General features: G+C 41.7%; 1 protein-coding gene across 1 annotated transcript; it reads left to right on the top strand.

The window, feature by feature from the left end:
* The first annotated feature begins 851 nt into the window (after positions 1 to 851).
* On the top strand, positions 852 to 9,794 carry ZIM2 (zinc finger imprinted 2). Its single transcript, XM_065926910.1, has 6 exons — positions 852 to 1,230; positions 2,990 to 3,093; positions 3,695 to 3,742; positions 7,034 to 7,160; positions 7,356 to 7,448; positions 8,854 to 9,794. The coding sequence occupies exons 1-6, from the start codon at positions 852 to 854 to the stop codon at positions 9,792 to 9,794; spliced, it is 1,692 nt and encodes a 563-aa protein (XP_065782982.1).
* Positions 9,795 to 11,567: the final 1,773 nt, after the last annotated feature.

Here is an 11,567-nt window from a genome sequence, read left to right as displayed (position 1 = left end):
AAGGATTGTGACTCTCTGCTCTAGCTTGGGACCTGGGTTGCCTAGGGAGGCTGGCTGCCAGGATTTCACAGTCATTTCTGCTACTCCTTTCTCAGAATCTTACGCTGCAGTTTGTAGAGACAGAAATTCAGTTCAGTGGGGATATCATACATCTAAAAAAAGGAAGTAATAAATTTAAAATTGATGGTAGGGGGAAAAGTATTTAGAAAAAATTACAGTCTTCTCGTATGTTATCCCAGACTAACTTTTTTTTTCTAGACTAACTTCTAGCTAAATAATTAAAATGTTTAAATAAAGAAATAAGAAAATATATTTGAATATTTAACTGATCTCTGCCTTTTCCTTACAGATTTGTATGATTTCTTTATATGTTTTGCATATGAATCCAGTCCTTTGCAGGATGAATGTATTGCAACAATCTTTCCTCATTTTGTATTAACTCATTTTTAAAATGATATTCTTATATGGTTCATCAGTTAGTTCAGTTCATTGTGGTTTGAGGTTCAAGTCTCTTTCATTCAGTGCCATTTCTGAGATTTTTCTAGCCCGCGTCTGTGGATATTCTAGACCTGATACTGTGACTGAGGCAACAACCTGTCTGTAGATGTGCAAATCTGTGTGGATATTCATTTAGGCATTTCTGTGAAATGAACTAACTTCCTTTGATTCACATAACCTCTACTGTCCAGTTAAACTGTGCAAGCCATTTGTGAGTCTCTCTGTGTAATTTCTGCAGATCTTAAGGTTTCTGGCTCTTTTCTTCATCTGATACAACTCAGCGCATCAAACTGTGCTTTGAAGCAGCCTGCCTTTTAGAGTATCTCCATCCTTTGAAGGATCAAGCTGTAAAAATGCACCACGTGAAAGAGGTTTTGGATACCTCGAGGAATCCCCAGCTCGTTCATCTACGTGATCAAGAAAAAAGTCCAGAAACCACCCCCATAAGAAACCCAGAGTCTCCAAGAACTTTTCATCAAAACCTTAGGTATTTTCAGTCCCTGTCAATGACAGGGCCTCACCAAGCTGTGAGTCAAATCCAGGAGCTCTGCTGGCGATGGCTGCAGCCAGAGATCCACACCAAAGAGCAGATGATGGAGCAGCTGGTGCTGGAGCAGTTTCTGAATACCTTGCCAAAGAAGGTTCAGATATGGGTAAGGTCAAAACAGCCCAAGAGCAGCAAAGAAGCAGGAGACCTGGTGGCAAACTTGATCCAAGCATGTGAGGAGGAAGGTAAGAGGAGGGACTTTTTGAACATTTGCTGTATGCCTGGCATGTAAGAGGGAGCTAAATAAAAACTTGTTAAATGAATGAGTGAATGAATTTTATAATCTCCAATCTAATCTGCCTAATCTTATGTGAAATGAAAAAAAACTTGAGGTTTGGCTTTTGCTTTTAATGCTGTTTTCTGAGAGTATGCCTTCTCTCTGCTTTGTTCCCCCTCTTCCGCATTTCAGTTTGAGCCTAAACCTTAGTGTTAACACAAAACAGTACACAGTAAAAAAAAAAAAAAAAAAAAAAAGAGGCCATGCAATATGGGAGATATGAGACCTGAAATTTAAATTCTGTCAAAATTTGACTGGTCTCTTAGAAGCTCAAAGTTACTAGATTGGAACTAAGGGCATTTTAGTGATGATAGAAGAAAGCCATTCACTCCTAATAGCCCTTTGAATGAAATTGATACTAAAAGCAAAGCTGAATGAAATGTATACTAAAAACAAAGCATTGTTTGTATATATATAAATAGACAAGGAGAGAAAGGCAAGGGAACAAGACTGGGATGTGGACCAGTGGAATGGGTTGATTACATTGAAAAGTATAAACAAGTAAATTTGAAATAAACATGAGGGTCATGTATGACTGAATGCTGATGTTTCAAAGATTTTGATTAGTCCAGTTCTGTGCACCTGCATTCATTAAAAGAATTTTGAAGATGCTAATAGTAAACACGTTGAACACTTAAAATGTACTACATTCTAAATATTTTATAATAGTGATTTACTTCTGTTAGTAGTTCTTGAAATAGATATTACGCTCATTCCACAGATGAGAAGACAGAGGCACAGGGAGGTTGAATAACTTAGCTGTGAAAGTGCTAGTCGTTCAGTTGTGTCTGACTTTTTGAACCCATAGCCTGTCAGGCTCCTCGCCAGTGGAATTCTCCATGCAAAAAGACTGGAGTGGGTTGTCATTTATTTCTCCAAGGGATTACATGTGAGCCACCAGGGAAGTCCAACTTGCCTGTGGTCCACAATTATTAATAGTAATTGGCAGTCAGGGTTCAGACCTGCCTGACTGGCTCCAGAGTCTGTCCTCCTATTAATCATGGCTGATACTGCCTCCAGTGGACATAGGGCATATTGTCCCACAGAATTTTTAAACTTGGTCAAAGGCACAGCGTTTGATGGAGCTGAAATTCAAGGGAATGGAAAGAGCTTGCTAGGGTATAAGAAAGAAACTATAGAATAGTAAAAGGTACTCTTGGAAAGAGACCACAAGCAAGGAAGGACTTCAGGTTTCGTAAGGGAAGGTGTGGTTGTCTTCTAGATCCCTGAGTGAAAAAGATGTAGTAATAAGAGTTGACGGATTTTTTTTAAATGCCTGCTTTGTGCTTCACATATGTAATGTTTAATCCTTACAGGAGCCCGTAGAATTAGAGATATTATCGTAATTTTCATGTTACAATTGAGAAACTGAGGTTCCCTGGTGACTAAATGGACAGTGAAGCTAGGATCATTGATACAAATAAAGAGGGAACTTTTGCTTTATTGGAAGGCACTGAAAATCAATGGAAGCGTTTAGAGGTGGGAGATAACCAAACCTCTTCTCTGGAATTGCCACACTGAGCTGAGAAATATTTTTCTGGTCTTTCTCTTGTCATAGAAAGTGCTACTTCCACCCATGGCAGGTGAGGGGTTGGCAGGCTACTCTCTGTGTCTGTAGGTGCTGCCAGACTGAACTCAACTCTGTGGTCATTCCTTCTCCCTTCTAGATTCCTCTGCTCAGAACTCTGTTCTTGCAGAAAAGAGAAACACCACAGAACACCAAAAGAAGGACACAGAGATGTCTGACAGTAAGCCACTTGTTAGATCTCAGGTGAGTCAGGTTTTCTTCTGACTTAGTTCTCCAGTGTGAGGAGCGGAGCTCCCCTTTCTGATTTCAAGGCCTCCACTATCTAATTAAACTTTCTCATTTCCTTAAAGCCTTTATATAAACTTTACCTAACTGAGCCTTTCGCTGGCTTCTGTATTAGAATTGTCTTCTGACTCTTTTATTTGCTTTCCTGCTTTTTCTCACACTTACTGCCACCCCCACATACCATATCTTTAATGTTTTCTCTCTTTTCCTATCTCTCGAATTAATTTTTCATTGTTATTCCATTTTATCTCCACTTTTGACTTAGTCAAAGCAGCCCTCGTGTGATTTGTACTGTTATGCTCCTTTTTATATATGAAATAACTGTTGTGAATTTTTAAAAATTGGCTCCTTAATGTTCTTGTTAAATCATGTTTTGAAACCTAGAAGAAGCTAACATGCTGTGCTTCCTTTAGAAAAAAATTCATGGGTGGGGAAGGCGTTTGACAATTAGGAAAACAAAGTGTTTAAAAATGCTCCTTGAGGGAGAGATAAGGGGGAAAGGCTTGAGAAACGTTGTTCTAGTTGATCTGTTCCTGAGAATAGCCCTCTGTCCCTACAGTGTTCGTGTCAAGGATCCCAAGTGACGCTGCCCACAGAGACTACTGAGGTAATAAAGAAGAACTTGTAAGTGGGTGGATTATGACAAACGGGGGGCAGCTGCCCCATCTAAGGCTGTGCATGTGCAGCTGTGGCTCAGCTTCAGCTGATGGTGCCATGTGAGAATGTGGACCCAGGTCTCTAGACCTTCTGATTCTTTAAAGAGAAGTCAAAAAAAATCCAACTAATAATATGAATTATACCAATATTTTGGTGTTGGAAAATTTTGAGGAAAGAATAAAAAACACATGTGAGCCAAGTAAACCCCTCTATAGAAGCTGGGCAGTCAGTCCATGCTCTCTAGTTCATTGATCTGCATAATGTTTCCGTGAAAACACAGAAGATGTATATTAGTAAAATGGGTATCATAGTCTTATGTAGTCTTCCAATACCTGCTTTTTACATTCAACCTTCTGTTACCAAAAATGTTGCATGTAACTGCAATTAATTTGCTTGTATTACTGGATTATTATTCCGTGGTGTGATTGTATGTCTGTTAGTTCCTCAGTGATCGTGGCATCTGGTCCCGTCACTTCATGGCAAATAGATGAGGAAACAGTGGCTGACTTTATTTTTGGGGGCTCCAAAATAACTGCAGATGGTAACTGCAGCCATGAAATTGAAAGATGCTTACTCCTTGGAAGGAAAGTTATGACCAACCTAGACAGCATATTAAAACGGCAGAGACATTACTTGGTCAACAAAGGTCCATCTAGTCAAGGCCATGGTTTTTCCAGTGTCATATATGGATGTGAGAGTTGGACTGTAAAGAAAGCTCAGCGCTTAAGAATTGATGCTGAACTGAACTGAGTTACTCAGTTGTGTCTGACTCTTTACAACCACAGGGATTGTAGCCTGCCAGTCTCCTCTGTCCATGGAATTCTCTAGGCAAGAATACTAGAGTGGGTTGCCTTTCCTTTCTCCAGGGGATCTTCTCAACTCAGGGATTAAACCCGGGTCTCCTGCATTGCAGGCAGATTCTTTACCATCTGAGCCACTGGGGAGCCCCAATATCATAATACATTTATTTCTTCTACCATAAATGAATGTTTGAGTCTTTCCTAGATTTTGGAGGTTATAAGACAGTACACATGAGCAGATATACCTAGGAATAGGTATATTTCTGGACCAAAAGTGGTTTACCAATTTACATTTCCCTGGTGACTCAGATGGTAAAGAGTCCACCTGCAGTGTGGGACACCTGAGTTCAATCCCTGGATCGAGATGATCCCCTGGAGAAGGAAATGGCAACCCTCTCCAGTACTCTTGTCTGGAAAATCCCATGGACAGAGGAGCCTGGTGGGCTACAGTCCATGGGGTCGCCAAGAGTCGCACACAACTGAGCAGCTTCACTTTTAGCAGAGGAGGAGATGGCTGGATGGCATCACCGACTCAGTGGACATGGGTTTGGGTGGACTCCGGGAGTTGGCGATGGATAGGGAGACTTGGCGTGCTGCGGTTTGTGGGGTTGCAGAGTCAGACACGACTGAGCACCTGAACTGAGCTGAACTGAAGAGGTCTCAAAAGCCAACATTCTAAGGTTTTCCTTGATGGCTCAGTCAGTAAAGAATCTGCCTGCAGTGCAGGAGATGGAGGTTCAATCCTTGGTCAGAAAGATCCCCTGGAAAAGAAATGGGAACCTTCTCTCTAGTATTCTTGCCTTGGAAATCCCATGGACAACAGAGCTTTCCTACTGTGGATGGGTCTCAAAGAGTCAGGCACGATTGAGCAACTAAACCACCACCACCAAGAGTCCACATTCTAGACAGTATTTGGTATTGTCAGACTTCCTAATTTTTGTCAGCTGAATGGGTATAAAGTCATACTTTGTCATTTTGAAATGCATTTTCTTGTTATAATAAGATTAGCTCTCTCTTCATATTTATGAGCTGTTTGTGTTTTATGGATGAGTCACTGAGACTTAACCTATCCACACTCACAGAGCTTATAAGAGAGAACCAGAACTTAAACCCAACTGTCTCTTTTTCCTGAGATTGAGGTATACTGCTCAGCTTTTATTCACATTTTTCTCTCATTTTATAAAGGAACGTAAAAGGATCTTTCTCCTCCAACACAAATCTCTAGAAATTAGCAATAGGAGCTATCTTAGAAATATTCCCACTTCTCTCAGACTTCAAGACAAAAGAAAGATATACTTCTTTTTTCTCTTTCTTTTTTATGTTTTAAATTATGATCGTATGATAACACATTTACAGGAGTCTTGGAGAGTTCAGAACAAAGTTACATATAGTTCCACTATGTGGTGATTGGTGGTTTAGTTGCTAAGTCATGTCCAATTCTTGTGATCACATGGACTGTAGCCTGCCAGGATACTCTGTCCATGGGATTCTCCAGGCAAGAATACTGGAGTGGGTTGCCATTTCTTTCTCCAGGGGTCTTCCCGACCCAGGAATCAAACCCGAGTCTCTTGCATTGCAGGCATATTCTTTACCAACTGAATATCTTAGAATATTTCTAAGATAGCTCCTATTGCTAATTTCTAGAGATTTGTGTTGGAGGAGAAAGATCCTTTTACGTTCCTTTATAAAATGAGAGAAAAATGTGAATAAAAGCTGAGCAGTATACCTCAATCTCAGGAAAAAGAGACAGTTGGGTTTAAGTTCTGGTTCTTCTCTTATGAGGGAAGTTCCGCTATAAATTACAATTATTTTTAAGTAGATAAATTAAGATTTTTAGTTGGACTTTCAATATCAAACTCAAACTTAATAGAATGAATAAAAGTAGAAGGATACAGTAGATCTGAAAAGCACTATGAACCAATTCAACATAATTCAGATTTATATAGTTTTCACACAACAAGAGAATCCAAATTCTATTCAAGTTCCCATAGACTATAAACTAGGAGACACTGGAACATATCCAGGGACATAAAACAAAGTGCAAACATTTCATGGTCTGAAGGTATTGAAATCATATACAGTCTGTTCTCTCATCACTGTGGAATTATGTTAGAAATTAATACCAAAAGATATTGAAAAATAACCCACATATTTTCAAGTGCAGTGGGACATTTCCCAAGAGAGATCTTTGACTTAGCCATTGAAAGCCTCTATAAAGTTAGGAGACTGAAAAAAACAGAGGGTGATTGCAGAGAAGAAAACATTTTAATGAGAAAGACTTAAAGGAGAGATACACTTCTAGGTCCCTGAAACCTTTGGATTAGAGTCTTTCTGCTTGTCTGAATGTCTGCTTCATGGTCAGTCCCCTCTTAGCAGGCACCTTTCCCCTCTTTGGGACAATTCTGGATTTCAGTCATTTAGGAGTATGTCTGGCATTTCAGGAGTTGGTGACTTTCGAGGATGTGGCTGTGGACTTCAGTCCAGAGGAATTACCCTACCTCAGTGCTTCTCAGAGGAACCTCTACCGGGAGGTGATGTTGGAAAATTACAGGAACCTGGTCTCCCTCGGTAAGCTGTGATGACCAAAATTGTTTCCGGACATTGGTATATGTCCCTAGTGGCGAAATATTTGGAAACAGGCTTTATTTTTCTTGTGTGTAAATTTGCACTTTCCCTGTTCTCTCAGAGTCTTTAGAAACCAGTCTGGGAGTTCCTGAGGGTACAGGACAGAACCCCCAAGTTATAAGTCTCCTTCTTCAACAGGGTACCAGTTCCCTAAACCTGACATCATCTCACAGCTGGAAGAGGAGGAGTCACATGCTAGGGAGGAAGACGGGAGTACAGTGACATGTCAAGGTGAGCAGAGAGACCGGAGTCTTGGGGAGACAGCCCTGCTCAGTGAGCGGGGGCTGAGAGCTGGTCCTCAAAGCCCACTAGGCTTAGGAAGGCTGGTAGGTGCTTTCACGTCAGGGGCTCATGTGGCCTCCTCACATCATGCTCACTCAGTACTTCTTTTATCTCCTCTCCAAAGCTCATCTCTTCCTCTCCTGCTCAGCTCCAGGGAGGCCAGTTTCCCTATCCTCTAGTGTTCAAGCCCCTGCATTCATTTGTGCCTTTCCCCAGATAGCTAGAAATCAGAGGTCTTGCCTCTCTCACTGAGACAAGCGAAAACCTTGGTATGATACCACTGCTCTTTCCAGCCCCACTCAGGGAATTGACTTTATAAAGCACAAACTTTTGATCAGATTCTTACCACTCTCAAAAGAAAAGCCAAACTTCTAGCAAAACATTTAAATCTGTCACATTCTGGCCTAAAAGTCACATTCAGCTTCATCTCTCATAGATACTCCTAGTAGAACCCTGTATTGCTGCTCCCCAGGACTGTGTACTTTCATAGTTCAGTGTCTGCTCAGAATAAGCTTTGCCGCCCATTAGGGCTTGCTGAGCCCTAATGCCTTCTCCTCCCTGAACTTTTTCTGTTCCCAAATGAAATTAATTCCCCAAACTCTCCTTTTGTACATTTATAGCCTGCTTAGAGTCTTTGTACAGACTTATGAACATCCAGTTAGATAATGCTTTGCTCAAAATCGACATTTAATAAATGTTAAATTGAATGGGTAAAACGAGAGATTGGGGGCCAAGAAAAGAGTTGGAATTCTCTTGCTTTATTCTGAGTGAGAGGTTGTTGACGGGTGTACTCCAGTGTCTCCCCCAATAGTCCTACAGAATTATGATAATAGGGGTTCTTTTTTAAAAAAAAAAAGTGTTCCCTAACAAGATCAGTTAGAGATATATTTCCCCTCTTTGAGATATGAGATGCTGGTTAAGGAATCCGAAGAGTCCTGCAAGAGGGAAAACTGACCTGCATCATACGGCGTCTCCCAGATTGACCTGACAACAGAATCCCTTTATGGCCACAGTCACGTTAGTTCCTCCAAACAGCAGCGATGTACCAAGCGTGGTCTGGAAGCTGCAGCCAAGCCCCAGTCCCCCCTTTGTCTGGCTTCCTGCTCATTCTGCTGTCGGTGTCTCTGGCATCTTCGTCAGTGTTCAGTCCTCCTAGGTGGGCTTTTCTGCCTCTCCCTCACCTGTCCTTGCTTACTCTTTTCTCCATCCTTCTTCCACTCTCTCCTCAGGTTCCCAGAAAGCTCGACCCTCTGTACTAACTATTCTGTAATTTTTGGTCTCTTTCTTCTGTTTCTACTATAGTGATGTTTCTCTCTGAGTAAAAATAGTAGAGGACCTTTTACATTTCTTTTAGATTGGGAGGAACAACCTGAAACCAGAGATCTAACTCCAGAGCAAAGCCTGCCTGTAGAAAACTCATCCTCGGGGGCAGGAATAGAGGATTTGGAGGCAGGTGACTCCGGGTGTGCCCACACAGGAGAGTCTTCTGCTGATGATCCCCTGGAGTCGCAACAGGTCCAGCCAGTGGAAGTTTTGAGTCCCACAGAAGTAAGTGACCCCAAGAGCCTTGCTCAGGAAGGAAGCCACGAGGGTGATCAACTAGAGGAAAGCTCAGAACGTGACCAACCATCGGAGAGTCTTCCTGGAAAGGATCCTCAGGAGCACACTACTCCTGGAGTCTGCACCAGGTCCCAGCTGGCCCACAACTTGTTTTTCCTCCAAGAGAACAAACACTACAGATGTGAATTTTGTGAAAGAAACTTCAGTACCCGACCAGGCCGGGAGAAACACCAGCAGATCCACATGGGGAAGAAGCCCTTTGTATGTAAACAGTGTGGGGAAGCCTTCTACCTCATGCCACACCTCACCAGACATCAGAAGACTCACTCAGATGGGAAGTCCTTGACCCAGCGTGCAGATGGCCATGGCCGCGTGAGAATTCAGAGTCAGGACTGCCATGAGTGTTTCCAGTGCGGCAAAACATTTATCCAGGCTGCACATCTTTTCCAGCATCTCAAAGCCCACGAAGAAGCAAGAGACCTGCCGCTTGAGTTGCCCCGAAACAAGATGTATTTGATTCGGTATAAGCGGCAGCACAACTACGTTGGAGAAAGAGCCTGTCAGTGTTGCGACTGTGGCAAAAGGTTCTGTCAAATTTCACACCTCATCCAGCACTACAGGATTCACGCCCAGGAGAGGCCTTACCAGTGCCAGCTGTGTGGGAAGTGTTTCAGCCGACCCTCCTACCTCACTCAACATTACCAGCTCCATTTCCAAGAGAAGCCCGTTGAGTGACATTACTGTTGAAAAACCTCCAGTCAGAACATTCTCAACATCTTAGGCTTTCTCCTGGAGCGAGACCCTTCAAGTGCTCTGAATGTAAGAAGGTCTTCTACAGCCATCCCACCTTGTTAACAACTTGAAAATGTGTCATGGTGTAGTCAGAAAACAGCAAGCACTTGCAAGGGGATAGAACAATCTTTTTGCAGATGGACAGTCAGCATGTGTGTCAGTCACTGAAGCAGAAAACCTTACAGAGTATTTTTGTTGCATGGGAAAGAAGCCGATAGATTTTGCCCTTCTCTGGTGGTGTCCATAGAATGGAGAACCTCAATTTTGACATTCTGACAAAAAATTTGTGACTGGCAGGTGGGCTCCAGACAGGAACTCTGTTGCCTGAGTTTTTACAGGAGTGTTCACATACAATATCTTTACCACATGGGATGTATCAGCAGAGGGCATTGTAAAAAGATTCTTGAGGTGTACCTATAGTGATCAGTCCACAAAGCTGAAGTAACTGGTAATGTGTTTACATAGTACTTCATAATTTTGAAAACATTGCCGTATGTATTACTTGCTCTTTTAAGGAATGCTGCACTGCAGTTAGTTTGACGATACTTATTTCATATTTCAGATAGAGCAAACTTGAAACTCCAAGTTGTCATTTGATTTGACCTGGGTTGTAAGTAATGGGACAAGAACTGAACCCCAGCTTGGTTTGGTTTAATTATTTGGCTTTTGCGAGTCCATGAGATACTTATTTTAAATCTTGATGCTCAACCCAGGTTTGTTTTATTCTATTCCTGCCACATCCTCTCTGAAGAAAAGTAACAGTTGTACTGACTGAAGCCACCTTCCTCTTTAGTAATTTTAATGTTATTTCATGTTAAATCTGATGGGGACACTTATAGTATTAGGGGATCAAAAAGATTTTTAAAGTGAAGTTCTGATAGCCATTTCTTTTACAATTTAGGATTAGGTGAATTTTGGGGACACTGATCAGGGAAGTATATTTTTGCTAAACACTTTCTTATAATTGGTCTTGTAGATCGTAAATCTGCTACTGATCAAATAGAATTTTTTGTAATTTTATATTTGAGGGTTTATTTGGGGTTTTGTATTTTTGAAAAAGGAAGCAGTATTTTAAAACTGTTTCTGTTCTTGGACTCTGGAATCGTCAGCACAGCCAGCTTCACCTAAAGTCCTGTTTCTACGGTGGGCATACTTCATTCAAAGGTATGAACCACAGAGTGTACTGAAAATTTCTCACACCATGCTGTTCTAACGTAAAGGTTTTGCATCACCGACTTGAATGATGGTAGGATGCAAAGACACGTGGGAACCAGGTAGACCTGGTGTCTCAGAATCTAACTCCTTGCCTAGAAGGGTAGGTTGTGTCTATTGTTATTCACTGCCTTGCTTTTTCTCATCCTGCCATTTCTGATCTATGATGTGTGGCTCCAAAGTCATGAAATTAAAAACAAACATGACTTATTAGGACCTGCACCAGCCAAATGAGCACTTGCTCCACATGAACGCTCACTCACAGCCCTCTTCCTCCTTTCCCAAGGTCCTGATGAGACAGCCCTCACTGACTGACCCTGTTTCCTCCCCCAGGCCACCCTCCCACCCACTGTGTCTTTGTTTCTGATCCTGCCACAACTGCCTCAAAGGGACATAATGTCAGTGTGGCTTATTGTTGATGTTTTTAATTAACCTTTATTTGTTTCTCTTTGTAATTTATAAATATCTCTCAGGAGAAACTTCGAGGAGAGCTTCCAATTTCTC

The sequence above is a fragment of the Muntiacus reevesi genome, chromosome 2, assembly GCF_963930625.1.
Source record: "Muntiacus reevesi chromosome 2, mMunRee1.1, whole genome shotgun sequence".
Taxonomy (NCBI): Eukaryota; Metazoa; Chordata; class Mammalia; order Artiodactyla; family Cervidae; genus Muntiacus; species Muntiacus reevesi.
The sequence above is the reverse complement of the archived record's forward strand: the minus strand, read 5'-3'. Positions and strand labels throughout refer to the sequence as shown.